This window comes from Mugil cephalus, chromosome 20 (genome assembly GCF_022458985.1).
Source record: "Mugil cephalus isolate CIBA_MC_2020 chromosome 20, CIBA_Mcephalus_1.1, whole genome shotgun sequence".
Taxonomy (NCBI): domain Eukaryota; kingdom Metazoa; phylum Chordata; class Actinopteri; order Mugiliformes; family Mugilidae; genus Mugil; species Mugil cephalus.
In genome coordinates, this window is record NC_061789.1 from 12,066,788 (window position 1) to 12,081,716 (window position 14,929).

At 43.6% G+C, this 14,929-nt stretch overlaps 1 protein-coding gene across 3 annotated transcripts; it reads right to left on the reverse strand.

Moving 5' to 3' along the window:
- Positions 1-2,297: 2,297 nt before the first annotated feature.
- Positions 2,298-14,537, reverse strand: LOC124998430 (serine/threonine-protein kinase WNK4-like). Of its 3 annotated transcripts, none has more exons than XM_047572831.1 (24): positions 14,376-14,537; positions 13,538-13,978; positions 10,838-11,010; positions 10,411-10,631; positions 10,147-10,304; positions 9,983-10,071; positions 9,570-9,789; positions 9,240-9,482; positions 8,958-9,135; positions 8,647-8,822; positions 8,028-8,104; positions 7,783-7,918; positions 7,574-7,690; positions 7,218-7,373; positions 7,014-7,068; positions 6,714-6,824; positions 5,445-6,004; positions 5,121-5,166; positions 4,931-5,040; positions 4,635-4,683; positions 3,923-4,385; positions 3,404-3,609; positions 3,230-3,327; positions 2,298-3,090 (listed from the first exon to the last, which is right to left on the reverse strand). In XM_047572831.1, the coding sequence occupies exons 2-24, from the start codon at positions 13,907-13,909 to the stop codon at positions 3,088-3,090; spliced, it is 4,017 nt and encodes a 1,338-aa protein (XP_047428787.1). In that variant the 5' UTR covers positions 13,910-13,978; positions 14,376-14,537; the 3' UTR covers positions 2,298-3,087. The 3 variants fall into 3 exon arrangements, with proteins under 3 accessions (XP_047428787.1, XP_047428788.1, XP_047428786.1); XM_047572832.1 differs by having other exon boundaries at positions 4,931-5,034; positions 8,958-9,138; XM_047572830.1 differs by having other exon boundaries at positions 8,958-9,138.
- Between the last annotated feature and the right edge of the window lie 392 nt (positions 14,538-14,929).

The following is a 14,929-nucleotide window of genomic DNA, read 5'->3' on the forward strand; positions in this document are numbered from 1 at the left end:
AGAGGACCACGTCTGTGATGGTGGGCAGAGGCAGCAGACAACAGGCTGGGATCATGAAGTCTCTGATTGCTCCATGACACATAAAGGTGATGTCAACATGGTCACCGTGGTCCTTCTTCTCTTCCTCATCAATGATTTTTTTCAAGAAACGAAACACATCCACAAGTTGGACGAAGAAGCCTGACTTTGAGTTTTCTCTCAGCCACTTCAGGACAGTGCCATTCTTGCAGTTTTCCTCTGCAAGCTTTAGTAATGAATTTCTTTCCAACGTCATAATCAAGTGTTTAACTCTGGATGACAAAGCTGCACTTCTGTAAGAAAAAGTGAAAGAGGTTTAAAGTTAAACCAACAAGCTGCTCAATCTTGTGTTCTTAGAAAGTTTGATGTCAAAACATAAACCTCAGCAACACCTTCAAAAAACATTTATTCACATCTCTTCAATCTCACACTCACAGAATTTCCTCCCGTTCTTTCTTCATCTTTCTCAGATTAGTCTCCAAAACGGCCTTTTCTCTTGGAACCTGGCACGGGTTGGTATCACAGTCTGACATGTTTCCCATTGTGCAGCTTCTCTTGCAACCTGAAAAAGAAAAACAAAAAGTCTTTCACAGTGGAGTCCACACGTACATATTCTACAGACAGCTTAGCTGTTCATTGATGACTTTTGACAATGTTGTTATGAATTGTTCTTCATTTGTTTGACATAATATGTCCTCCAAGGATTCTGTAGTTTTCTGGGTAAATGTTGGTTGCCTTCATTATGTCAGAGGTTTTATACACTTACATAAATAACATAAAGAAAACATAAAGCCGTCCTGTATATGTTAGGCATGAGAGCCAGTCGGGTTTTGAATGCTGCTCCACCCTGTTACCCTGTCTCCAGCTGGAAGACAAGGCAGCAGGGTGGATAGTGTCTTCCTTTTAATCCCAGTGCAGATCAGTGGATAGATCTGTTTCACTGTCACCTAGTCTCTTCTACTACGGAAATGAAATAAATCCAACAATCTGTCAGTCAGTCACGGACCGTGTCTGAACTACAGTCACAACAGGAACTATGAAAAACCTGAAAAACTTCACAAGGACACACTGATCACAGATACAGCTGTGGGTGTTTGGCGTGTCCATCTACGTCAGACAGCAGAAACCACAGCTCTTCTCACACATCTTTGACATGTGGACGCATTGATACTGAATCTCTCTGATCACATTCCTTAAGCAGTATGAACATGAGGTGTCCAGAGCTGCATTAAATTCCTGTTTGTTGAACATAAGAGGAGATACATACAGGTTTGCTGTGAGCTGGTTTCTTCTACAACCTCTAAAACATCTTGAAACATGTACAGAAATCTATTACAAACATTTCAGGTGAGTTGGTTTTTCATTTGGAGACTGACTAGAAGAAAGGATTCAATGAGCTCATTAAATACAAAATTAAATTAGTATTCTTACCTTTGTCTGAGCACCAACCTCAGCTCAGGGTTTCATCTGAGGCTCTTATGAACTTCTTTGCAGCAGGTTCTTGTTTCTTATTGGCTGATGCAGGCTCAGGTAAGAAAGCACCTGGATTGGCACCAACTGAAAGAGAACCTTTAACCCATGAAAATGCACCGTGGCAAGTACCAGGATTTCCAGAATGAAAATTAGGCGGAGTCTGTCACGATGTGAATGAGCCGAATATTTTCAGTAAGTAGCAGCATTTCTGTGAAGCTGTAACTCTGCATTTGGACTTTAATAATCACCAAGAGAGACAATACAATGATAAAGAGATATCTGCTCTAATATAACAGTTGAATATATGTTTTTTACTCCATGTGTTTAAATCTGAGCAGACAGTACACCTCCATACACTTCAGATTCATTTAGCTGCTCCTGCTATAAAAAGGGCTGTAATTCCTTCACCTTCCCACCAGTTTATCCTAAAGATGAAGCTCTCCACTTAAAAACATTCATTAACTCACTGCAATTACACTGTGCTCTGATGAAAAACTAAAATGAAAATGTCGTTTTGCAAACTCATATAGAACAAACAACATACAGAGCTAATAAGTCAATATAGAGAGAAACTCGTTTATAACTGTCACTGCCACTAGAGGTCACTGAAACACGAGTTATTGCATCATAAAAGATGAATCACTGAGGTTGAATGTGTAGACTGAGTTATAATCTAAAAATAGTAACAGAAATCCCCGTGGACACTTTGGACAGTAACACAACAGAGTTCCTGTAAACCAGCTGATTTGTAACAACAGAATCGTGCTGTAATGACAAATGATTAAAAAAAAAACTTTAAAAGTCGCTTTTTAGTTTGAGGTAACTTTAATTCAACTTTCAAACATCAGATCAAGTATTTGATCTATTCAAAACAACCTTCACACAAACACACAGCTCATCTCTTCACGTCTCTTCATCAGTCATCACACATCACTTTATATGGCACACATCACATTATAATAAACTTATTACTGTTTTATAAATAAGGCACACTGTGATTCAGGTGGCACAAAATTTATCATATGCAAATGTGGTGAAAACTCAACCTGAGCACTTCTTCAGTGTTTCTCTTTGTGACTGAATGAGCAGCAACCACAAAAAAATATATATGTATATATATTTAAAAAATCAATTGGAAAAAAAACCCCCATCTGTGTGGTTATGACTTTGGCAGATGTTCCTGTTAGAATTTAATCAAATACTTGCTGTTGTAGTTTCTTTGGCTCACAACATGAAGAGATTGTGCTGAAGTGTTTTTGTGGGACTCTTAAGTGACGAGGAAAAACAATAAATCTTTAGAATGAGGCAAAAAAAACATGTTCTCATTCAGGTGTCGTGATTTGACCTCAGGCCTCTGGTGAGTTCGGTTTAAAAGGCCTCGCGTATGAGCTGAATTTGACGTGATAAAAACAAGTTAAAATAAACTGAGTGAGACTCATCAAGGCTTAATAGGTTCTTCATAAAGTGCTGATATGTCACTAAAATGTTTGAGTATCAGTTCAGACTCTCTGCAATTGAACTAAATATTGCACTATTTGTTGCTGTTGCTCCTCGGTTTCCATCATCTGTGATCGTCTTCACATCCGCAGCAGCTCATCACTAGAAGACAAAGAGGTTCATCTCAGCAGAAAATCAAAACAAATTGAGAAAGAGATTTTCTGTTTGTTTCAAATTCATTTTTAAACTTTCACGTGTACTTTCAGTGTTAGATGGTTTTACACCATGTTTGTGAACTCACCATGAAGCTGTATTCAGTGGCGAAGGTCACGCCTTTCCCTGGCCTCTCCTGAGATCCGCTGCTGCTGCCGCCGCTGACGGAGCGCTTCCTCATGATGCCTGAATCACAAACACAGACAAGTTTCAGTATTAAATACACAAGTACCTTTCTGTTTTCTGCAGTGTGCCATCCCACCTGCAGGGGGCAGTACTTCCAGTCTCTGCAGGCTGTTTTTACGCAAAGGAGGATAGTTTCCAGACTTGGAGAGGCGACGTTGACGGTGGTTGAGCATGGCGGCGGGAGGGACGATACCGGGGGGCGGGACTTTACCCATCTTCCAGTACAGCTCCTCAATCTCTCGCTTCTGACTGACTTGCAGGTTCTGCACCTCCACCAGGTGTCTGCAAGAAGGAAGGAGTTAAAGAAGGCTTTATGAAGGTTTAAGGACGGTGTACAAACTGATACTGACAGACTGATGGACCTGAATGCAGGTTTGTTGAAGTTTAATATAGTAAAACCTGAGTTCTGAGATGTAATTCATTTTGTGCGTCAAAGCCCCTAAAGTTGGATCCTACATTTCCCTTAAAAGAAAATCAAAATTAAAGTAGTTGTGTGTTTGGAATAATTATTAAGAAAGAGTTGTTTTCAACTTAATGACTGAGCGGTGTGTTATCTAATCTCTCTATATTTGTTTTTTATTGATCCTCAAGTCACCTTTCGCGAAGCTCATGAATCTCCTTCCACGTGTCCTCATTTTCGCTCTCTGATTCGTCAGAGCTGTAGGTCGCAGAGCGGCTCCGTGATTGGCCGCTGGCTGACCCCTCCCACAGACTGACGCTCAGCCTGCGGCTCCCGCTCCTCCTCCGCTCCTCCACCTCCTCCTCTGACCTCTTCTTCCCCTCCTCAACACTCTGCCGCTGACCCCCAGAGTTGTCGTGGTAACCCAGGGGACGATCAGATGGGGAGACCTTCACTGTGCTGATGCTGCTCTCTGATTCACTCTGCTCCTCTGTGCTGCTTCCTGTGTTACTCTCTGACTGGTTCTTCCTGGAGGGAGGCGGGGAGTGGGCGGTGGGCGTGACCTGGTTTAGAGGGCGTGGCTCATGACGGACGCCCGTGGCATCATCGGAGGGCGTCACCTGGAAACGACCAATGTTGAGGACTGGAGGTTTCTTTGCTGCAAAAAGAAGAACAAAGTTTCAATCTGAGGAGTAAACATCAGGTCAGTTTGTCCTGAGGGTGTCATTAAAATTAAAAACAACAGTCTGATCAAAAAAATAAAAAAGATTAGTTATCATTGATAAAGAATCTGACATCTCTCCTTATGCAGATGATGTGATGTTTTAAGTAAAAGGGCCAGAAAATCTATATATATATATTTTTTTAGAAAAGTAAAACGTGTGAGAGACCAACAGCTGTATCTTACCTTCCAGTATGGGGGACAGCCTGGGTGATGGGGAGACAGGGGGGGACACCTAGGCAAGAGAGATAAAAAGCTGTTGTGATAAACATCTCAATGCTCTTTATTTATATATGCTTCCATGAAAAAATATTAACTAATTTTTTTTTAAAAAAGCCTTGACACGCAATGAAAAGTCACACTAGAACAAAAATCAAATATAAAAGCAGACTTAATTTTTATATTATTTTATCCCTGTCTAACCAAAAACAACATTTTTTTGTTGATATTAAAGGACCATATTTCCTCTCTGTCTGTCTTACTCTGTTGTGAGGAGGTGAAGAGGAGGAGGAGGAGGTGGTGGAGGAGTCAGAGAGCTCTCTGCTGTAATCGGGAGCACTGATGGGACTGGGAGCAGAGGCAGTCTCTGAACCTGTGAACCAGTCAGATGGATGATCAGTATTCAGATTCAGTCTGGTGTGATTTTAGTTGGTGATGGTAGCAGGAACTCACCAGGAGGTGGAGCTGAGCTGAACTTCAACTGGCTTGGACTGTTACGCTGAAATGAGTGAGTGAATGAATTACTGAATTAACAAATGTGTCGGGTTCTGATTGTGATGTCTATTTCCCATGATTAATCCTTTTTTTCCCCAATAAATTTAGTTTCACATTGGAAATCCTCAACTCAACTACAAAAAAAACTCTTCTCTGCAGAATTATTTTTCATACACATCTTTTGTGGTGATGAAAACGAAAATTAAAAGTGTATCAGGTATTCATAAACTCCACTCAAACAAATGGAGAGAACTCAGGTTAATGGTAGTTCATGTTTCCTACCTGAGGAGTTTCTGGAGTCCAGTCGAACATTGCCACCTGTTGGCTGTCCAGGGCAGAGCCTGTCTGAGGTGTGGGTGAGGGGTAGGGCAGATGCTGGGAGAAGGAAGTGTGTATAGGTGTATGGTTTGGGAAATGGAGTTTAGGATTTAAAGATGGAGATATGGGGGGAGAGAGGGTGACTTGAGGGGAGGCAAATGGGTGAGATGCAGGGTGCTGGTGGGGCTGAAAGCCTGGGTTGGGGGCTCCAGGTGGGGGCATGAAGGACTGGGCCACACTCATGGCCAAAGAGAGAACATTGGCCAGAGAAAAGAGAGGTTGGCCAGGGGGAGGCCATTGAGGTGTGGGAGGGGCTGTGGAGGGTGAAGTAGGGAGTGAGGGGTGGCTCTGGACTCGGGAGAGACCAGAGGCGGGGCTTTGGTTGGGGAAAGAGGCAGTGTAGGTAGAGTAGGGGTTAGACTGGAGGCGATACTGGGGAGAGGGAGGGATGTGAGGGGGGGGATGTGCCAAAGAATCTGGATGGGCATAATGGAGAGATGATGGAGGTGGCTGATAGGAGGAAGCTGTAGAGACAGAGAGAGAAAGATGAAGAGATGATAGCTATTAAATACATTTTTTAAAACAAGCATTAAATGTTTGTTATTGAATGTAGCTATGTCAAAGACCAAAGATGGACTTTAATTCAAAATGTTTGAATGCTTTTGTTTCATCTGTTTGTGTTAAGAGGGAGATATATAGCCTAAACTAGCACAAAGACTGGAATCAGTTTCCCGTAACACCTATAAATACATGCATCCTGTTTAGATATCAAACATACTGGTAATGGTGACATTTAGAAAACGCACCATTAATTTTTCAAATAAACAAATACACCAACATTTGTAGGTGATGTATCATTCAAGGCTATCCTTGAACTGTCTTTATACCCAGAAGCAAAACAAAAGTCACAGAATTTATTAAAGACTTTTTAATCTAATTGTTTAATAGAAACTTTAGAGGACCCAATGTGTTTCCCTGGGGAACCCCATATTATTGGAGGTAGAAGGGACCTACATAAATGTTAATTATTCTTTCCACCAAAACAAAGTATGTAAAGATTATCTACATTCTAAACTAGACAGAGCAAAGTGGGCAATTCCTCAGGAGCCCCAAACACACACTACTAGCTACTAGACAGTGAAGTACTCATCATTCATCGTTTACTAAATAAGTTGATCACTAGCAAGGGAACAACATTAGAAACTCTGAAGTGGCTTGCACATGCTTACGTACTTGATGAAGTGTTGAAGGACTGTGACCTCAGTGGTCTAACGGGGGGCGTGGCCTCAGCATCAACGTAGAAATCAACTGACTTCAAGGGGGAGGGGTCCGCATCATCAATGTCTGATGGGAAGCACATTAATCAGTCAAGTTAGGGTGTAAAGATGTGTTTGAAAACATTAACACTAGGACAAGTTTCTATGAAACACTTTATGAATATCAACACTTTTGATTTATCGTAAACTCCCTGTCTCTCTCTTCTATTCCTTTAGCTCTACCACCACCACAATTATTTTGTCTTTCCTTCCTTACCTGGTAATGAGGACGAAGACAGAGTTCTGGAAAGGCCCTGTGCTGACAGGTTCGACTGCAGAATTTTAAATAAATGAATACCAATATTAGACCAACGATGTGTCAAGTTTGAATATCAGTTATTTAAGAAGATCTTTCTATTGAACCATCTGTTGGATAAAACAAGACATCTAAGATCATCTGATAAATCAGAGCTTCACATACCTGGGAGTTCGGTGCTGTGGAGCTGGTCAAGTGAGTCAACCTGTCGGAGTCAGTCAGATGTAGTGGGTGCATCATTGCCTCCGCCCTCTTGATGATGTCATACATGCGAACGATAAATCCCTCCCGTTCCAACGGCAAGATGAAGTCCCTGTGGATCTGAACAGAGAAAGAACAAAAACAACTTTATGTGATTTAACAAAGGTGTGTTTGTTTGTGAGGACCTAGTGTTGAGAAGTAACCTTATTGGAACTTAGGCGTGTTCAAGTTGTGTTTTACAATGTTTTACAGTGTATTAAGTTTAACTGGATCTTTAACACTGGCCCAGTACTGTTCTGTGATTGGCTGCTGGTCCACACCATCACTGACGCAATGTCCTCGGGATTGTCTCCATCCAGGTCGAACTTAAACGTCACCATTTTACTGTCGTGAGTCTGCAGTTGACACTCCACCACCCGATCCACCATGTCAGACACCTGATTACATCACACACACAAATATATGTCAATCTACAGTGTGTTGTTTCATGGGCTTTATGTTTGACTCTTAAGTTTACAGTAGCAGTCACCCCAATGATTCTCAGACGAGCCCTTGCTCTCCTCCTGAAATGCTTTGCTGCTGCCCTTTTAGCTGCATCCTGGATACCCTTATCTGATTGGCCATCGTTGCCATCACTCAATCCTGAAGTCACATCAGACGCGTAGCTACAAACAGAAATGTCACAGCAAAACACGCAGATTTGAAGCAAATGAGATGAATGGGTGCATATATGGTCTTTATGAACTTTAGCCTTGATATGCGTGTGTGTGTTACCTGTCAGCAGGTGAAGAGAAGCCGCTAACATGTGAGACATGTGGCAGCCGCTCAGCATTGTTGGACACAGCAATACTCTGATGAGGGCAAAAACAAAGAATTCAGGCTTAACTGATCATGAATGAGCTTTCCTCGTTGTTTTTTCCATGTTTCAAATGAAAGACCTGCAGAAGGTCAGGGAAACGTCTCAGCCAACAGATTATTAAGCTTCATTCATCTCCTCTAGAGGGTGACAGATATGCACCTCCGAAATAATCAACATAGCCACTCCACTTTCATACAGGACCAGAGACAACAAAACTGGAGCCGTCTGGACTTCACACTGAGTTGGATTGTCTTAGAACTGTAGATCAGCTCTAGTTTCACTGAAACAAATGAACATTTTGCATTTTAGCAATTTAAGATGTCTTTGAAGTTCAGGTTACTTTCTATGGCTGTTTATACAGCACATAACCTAATTTCCCTTTGGGGATGAATAAAGTAATCTATCTGTAACAAAAAACTGAGAAAAGTTAATACCTAACCTAAATTACTGCTGCTACTGAACCATGACCAAAAATAGAGAGACTCACATGTATTAGACCACGCCCCATCTCAACTTAGCCCCGCCTCTACTCACCTTGGGGAAACGCAGAACTGGGAGGGGTGGAGCTTTCAAATGAGGTCGGGTCACAGGGGGAGGAGCCTCAGGTTTAGGGGCTTCCTGAGCCACGGGAGCAGGGGTGGGGTTTATGACAGGTGAAGGTGGCGCTTCAAAACCTGAGGAGCTGACGGAGATGTCCGTCTCACAGTCGGCTACCAAGGCAGCAAGAAGACAGATTATTATATGATCATTATATTGTACTACAATAAAATCAAATACACACTATTAATGATTAAAAATGAATTAGATTAGAGTTTAGAGCATTTAGTGTGAATATATGTGCTCACATGTGGCAGAGGAGTAGGGTGTGTGTTTGGTGGTCTTATCATCTTCCTCATCTTTGTCTCCTTCTGTCCTGCTGGAGACGCTGCTGATGCCAGAATCCACCAGGCTGCTGCTCGATGACCGAAACGACGATGTGATGGTTGCCGTGGGGGTTGGCTGTATCCAGGTGGGGGGTGAGTCCTGCTGTCAAACCAAATAAAAAACATCTAACAAGAACAAAAGCACCACAGCACTAAACAGATATCGCTGTGTCTTCATATTTCTGACAACACCTTGAGGCACACCTGATTGGCCAATCTTCCAGCAGCAGATGCGTTTGTGGCCGTTGCAGGTTTCTGATTGGATGGTTCGGGTGGTTGGGGGGCGGGGTCAGGCTCCTCCTCAATGATGGCTTCCTTCTGGCGGTTGGCAGCCTCCTCTAGCAGGCGACGCTGTTTCTCTCGTTGGCGCTTTATAGTCGTCACTCGGTGTCTGATCTCCTTGGCAACCACCTTATAGTCCGCCTCACACACGAATCCCAGGACCACCTGAGAGACCAACAGGGAAAGGTAAGACTGACTGACTGCTCAGGTGATGTCTTTGGTGAGATGTCACCAGTGTTGGGATGCAGGTACCATCTCCTGCGCCACCTCCTCTGGGACGTCTTTGTACAACTCGAACAGGAACTCAATGGCGTTGTTGTCTTTGTATTTGCCGTGAAGCTTCTTGTTATCATCCATCCGGAGCCACAGCTTCAGCGCTGCCTTTGCACCGTCGTCCTCCTCAGCCAGCTCCACGTGGACGCCCGCGTGTTCCTGGAAGAACCTGTGGTCCAGCAGGTCCTGAACCGTGAACCTGCCAGGCCAGAACTTACAAATCAGTTACTGACAGACGACAGGAAGTTCATTCCAACTGCTATGTCAGACAGTGAACTACCCACAGAATTTTAATATTCCTGCTACTATCATAGGCATTAAACTAACCACAGAATCAGATTTTTTCTGCTCTTGTCACAGACAGTGAACTAACAACAGATCTGTCTCAATACCTCTCACTGCTCTTGGTTCGGATGCAGCCTTCGATGATCTCCTTCAGCTCAGGAACTTTTACTTTGGAAAAACTGTCTGGTTTTACTCCCTGGGAGACAAACAGACCATTAAACACGTAGACACGGACAGGAAGTAGACATTATTGCAGAGCGCCGGGGCTTACATTGGTGACCTTGCGGTAGATCTGGGCAGCGTTCTGACACTCAGAGTATGGATACTCGGAGGTCGCCATCTCCAGGATGCACATACCAAAGGCGTAAACATCCACCGCCTCATCGTACTTCTCCTCATACATCTCTGGAGCCATGAACTCTGGAGTCCCTGAACGCACCACCAGTCACAACATTGTTTATTAAAAAAAAATGTTTAAATGAACATGACATAAATTGTAATTCAGGTGATTTAACGTGTCCCTGCTGCCTCTCACCGATGACACTCTTGGCGAACGAGGCCTTCTTGAGCGTGGCGAGGCCCAGGTCTCCGATCTTAACGGAAGCGGTGGGTCCGGTGATGAAGACGTTGTCGCACTTAAGATCTCGATGCAAGATGGGAGGGCAGCGCGAGTGCAAGAACTGAAGCCCCTTCAGGATCTGGAAGCTCCAGCGCTGCAGCAGCTTTAGTTTCATCTGACGGAACCTGCGCAGGTAACTGGACAGAAAGCAGCATGGGGCGTTCAGGAACTAAAGTCAAGCAATTTACATACAAAGTGAACACGTGTCCATGAACTAAATCTAAATTTGTATGTTGCTGAGTAACTTGTGTACCACCACTTATTTACAGCAATGTAAACAATCTCCCAGGTCCAGTCGGAACTGAATTCCAGATCCTGGTTCAGGTCCTGGTTCTGGACTCACGTTTTAAGTGTCCCAGACGTCATGAGCTCCGTCACTAGGATGGTACATTTGTGGCCCTTCAGTGTCGCTTTCCAGGAGTCAAAGAATCGGACGATGTTGGGATGCTGAAGGGCTTTCAGCATCTCCACCTCCTCATTGAAACGCTGCCGCTCTGCCTTGTTCAGACGGTGGGTCTGTTTACATAAACACACATAGGTGTCATTATTGAAAGGATGAACTCAGTCATTGTGCAAAGACTTGTCCTATTTGTCTCTCTAAAGCCAGGAAGGACTCTGAGCCCACATGCAGTAATTGCTGACATGACAACACACTGCACATCTCAAATGACTACAGGGCATGATGGGAAATCATGCTCAGCAGCATACAAACTGTTTATTTACATCTGTCACGTCTCTGATGACATCAGTCGGCTCTCAGGGTTTCAAAAATCTTGAGGGTATTTAGCAGCATTAAAATAAAATGAAATTATTTAAACATTTTACACTAAACTGAAACAAAAAGTACAGGTAATAAAATAAAAGAATACAGAAAAATAGAATAAAATGAAAACCTCAATGTAAAATGATCTTAAATTGGTCTTTAGTTCAAAGACTAATTCTGCGCTGGTAGTTACAAAAGTAACCTCAGTTCTGTGATCTCACCGCTCCTGTTATCACCTTCACTTTAATACAGTCATATTAAACAAACACCGGCATCACAGGTGTCCAGTTCCTCAGAGCGCTCATCCAGTTCCAGCCAATCAGAGTCAAGAATTCACACTAATAAACACATCCGATAAAAACTGAGGAACCTTCACACTCACTGATCTGTTACTTGACAGGACAAAATGGATCACATTTCATCTCTTAATGCAGCCTGGTGTGTGTGTGTGTGTGTGTGTGTGTGTGTGTGTGTGTGTGTGTGTGTGTGTGTGTGAAGTGACAAAAATCTCCATTCATAAATAAATCACCTTGAGCATAAGAAATAAAATCAACGCCATCAGTTTTACAGTGCCCGTATCATAAGAGCTGCAGACCAATCAGAGTGAAGGACAGGTCAGTCTGTTTAATAACCATAAATAAGCAATATTTAGTTCACCATTGAGTGACCTTTGACCTCCTTCACTTTGTGTGTGTGTTGTGTTATCACCAGCAGCCAGCAGCCGTCTTTCCAATCAGATACTGTGTATGGACCAACAAACTGCTGAGTAACACTTTATCGCGCATACACACACACACGCATGTTTGTGTATATATACTTGTGAGGACCGCTGCTATTCACGTTTATCAGGCGCTTTTTAAAGGGGATGAAATGAGAGCTGTCTGCACTGCAGAACAATTCACTGCAACGCTAATGTCGCTACACTTCACTGGCTACCATCCACGGAGGTCAAAGTTCAGCAGCTTTAAAGCTTATCAGGTGCCATAAAGTGTTTCATTAACTCAAAGAACCAAAACTTGACTGAGCGTCAGGCCCAGGTCGCGCTGTCTGAAAAAGGTCCTCGTAACACTAGACATATAAAGACATGCCCACCGGTGGCATCAAAGTTCCTTTTCTTTTTCAGGATGAAGATGATGATCACAGTGTTGTCGACTGAGCACAAACTCAAACTAGAGGATGAATGCACGTCTTCTTCTGACGCAGATCCATTAAATATTTACTGAGCTTGTCCTAAATCTTTCGACACTTCCTCATTCTGACCCAATCAGAGCTCACGGTCAGAGACACTGTCCAATAAAACCATCAGTCCTGCCCCGAAGCTCAGATACACTCTGACCTCCGAGAACTCCTAAGGAAACAACAGAAATGTTACAATTGTGTGGTTTCAAATACTCTACTCGTGAGTCTGTGTGTAACATACAAATAAGCAAATGCCTGGATGGATGTGTTATATGTTATAACACATTATGTTGCAATGTAAATGCAACTTTAAGGGCTCTAAACCCAGCAGCCTGGGCTCACATTTTCGGTTTAATCCGCTCGGATACTTTTCCTCCGTCACTCTTTAATCAGTTCCGTCACCACGACGACAGCAGCCGTCTCCATGATGACTGGCCGGCTTTATTGAAAAGGTTATTAAGTGTTGCTAAACACACGCTGAGTGCACAGACTGAAGTAATAAACTGGAACTTCAAAACTGAAAACCTGCGCTAGCGTTCAGGACCAATGACGAGCTGCGACGTTCAGCCTCTCAACACGGACACAGCTGATGCTAACACCAATGCCTAATGAAAGTGTAACAGCTTCGCCCAGAGACAAACAGCATGTGGAGGAGTTAGCGCTTAGCTGTGTTGTCTTTTACATCATCAGTGTTGATGTTGTTGTTTTGCAGGAGCATGACGCTCTCGGCGTTGGGTCCAAAGAAACGGGGAAAAAGAAAAGAAAAGAAGAAAAATGGCTTCACATGTTGCGTGACATTTTGCAGCAGAGTTGTGCGTCAGGCAAACCAGTTGAGAAAGGGGCCCCCAAATGGCTATCTTCTGGTATATTTTGCAATGCAAACCACCAACCACAGGAAGGCCCCACGAGGGCCCCACAGTGCACCAACAATACTCAACCACGCCCACTAGGGGCTCCCTACTGTCTACCTTATGTCAGATTTTGCCAGCCTGGACAGGGTTTTAACACAAGTGTGTTTTTCAATGGGGCACCAGAACCTCAGATCACTGTGAGTCTGTGTGTGTGTGTCCGAGTTGTGTCGACGCCGTGCGACTGTGTCACCTGCAGCTCACACCAGGCCACCTCCACCGTGGTCTCGGTGTCGAGGCCTCTGTAAACCGTCTTGAAGGACCCTCGCCCGATCTCGATGTTGAACTTGAGGAATCGCCCGTCGGGAGACGAGGCCACCGCCCGCGTCTCCACCTCGTCATGCTCCTCCTCCCTCTGTCGCCACGGTAACGCCACCCTGTTAGCCTCCGACAGCGCCGCGCCCGCATCCTCCCCCGACTCCGAGCTGAAGTCCGGACAGGCCTCTGGCTGGTCAGCGGGGCTGTTCTTCAGTGTTGTCATGGCAACGAGATGCGGGATGGAGTTGGCCTTGTCTTGTTCTTCTCCAGACTTTTTCGCGGTGTCATGGTCGGGGGGCCAGGACATCCTCCTCTTTCTCCTGCCCCGTCACCTGTGTGGCCTCCGTGTGGTGTTGTGACGTCACAATAGGAGGATCTGTCGGGGGGGTCGTGGAGACACAGAGTTCAACAGGCAATCAACAGGTAACTGATTTATTTTGATAGTTTTTACGGATGTGGAACTTCATACGCCTTGAAAATTTAATGCGTTAAAGTGTTACAATGAACGAGTTTTTTTTTGTTATTTTTATTAAAATGTTATATAATTCTATTATTTTATCTATTAAAACCATCATTTAAACAATAGTATTTTGAGTATTTTTTTGTAAAGGCATTTGAGCTCTGTTTTTAATATATTTAAATGATGGTTTACACACTGATTATATATATTTTTTTTCTTTTGTAAACTCAGACACTTCAGTTAAAATTGAACAGACGCAGTTTTCTATCAAGTACATTGACGTTGTGATATTAAGTGTTTGTGTCGTACTCACTGTGAGTCTGGCAGCAGCAGAAACACTGGAACCAGTACGACCACAAAAAACAGCAGCTGACATTTAAAGACTGACGTCTTCTCCTTCTTCCCTTTCTTCTTCTTCTTCTTCTTCTTCTCCTACTCCTCTGAGAACGCACCAGGTCATTTCTGCGAGGTCTCGAGCTCTATCAGCACAGAACAGGCAGCTCGAGCTGCAGCAAGCCCCGCCCACCCGACACCTGTCACCTGCCTGATAGAAACATGACAGACACATGATCTCCTGTCTTTACTTTGCTGAAGATACTGTTGACATTAATAATTATAAAAGTTCATAAAAGCCTCCGAGCACACGGACGGCTGCACAAACACATGCATTATTTATCAGAAGGTCTATTTAATGGCAGTCAACTTCGCCCTGCGCTTCGTCCTGTCAGGCTGGTGTCCCGCTCTCTGATTGGTGGAGACTCATCCTGCAGACAAGCCTCGGGGCTAGAAAGCGCCTCGAAGTTCCGGGATTAAAACATAAACTGAAAGTTAAAAATGTTCTTTTAGATGTTTAACGTGTATAAAATG

Bases quoted from the DNA above. Each gene is read 5' to 3' on its own strand.
- LOC124998430 (XM_047572830.1), bottom strand. From the start codon at position 13,909: ATGTCCTGGCCCCCCGACCATGACACCGCGAAAAAGTCTGGAGAAGAA. The intron at 7,069-7,217 runs GTATGTGAAGCT...AAAATTCTGCAG, and splicing joins CCACAGCACCGAACTCCCAG to TCGAACCTGTCAGCACAGGG. The intron at 6,005-6,713 runs GTACGTAAGCAT...CTGTCTCTACAG, and splicing joins GTCCTTCAACACTTCATCAA to CTTCCTCCTATCAGCCACCT.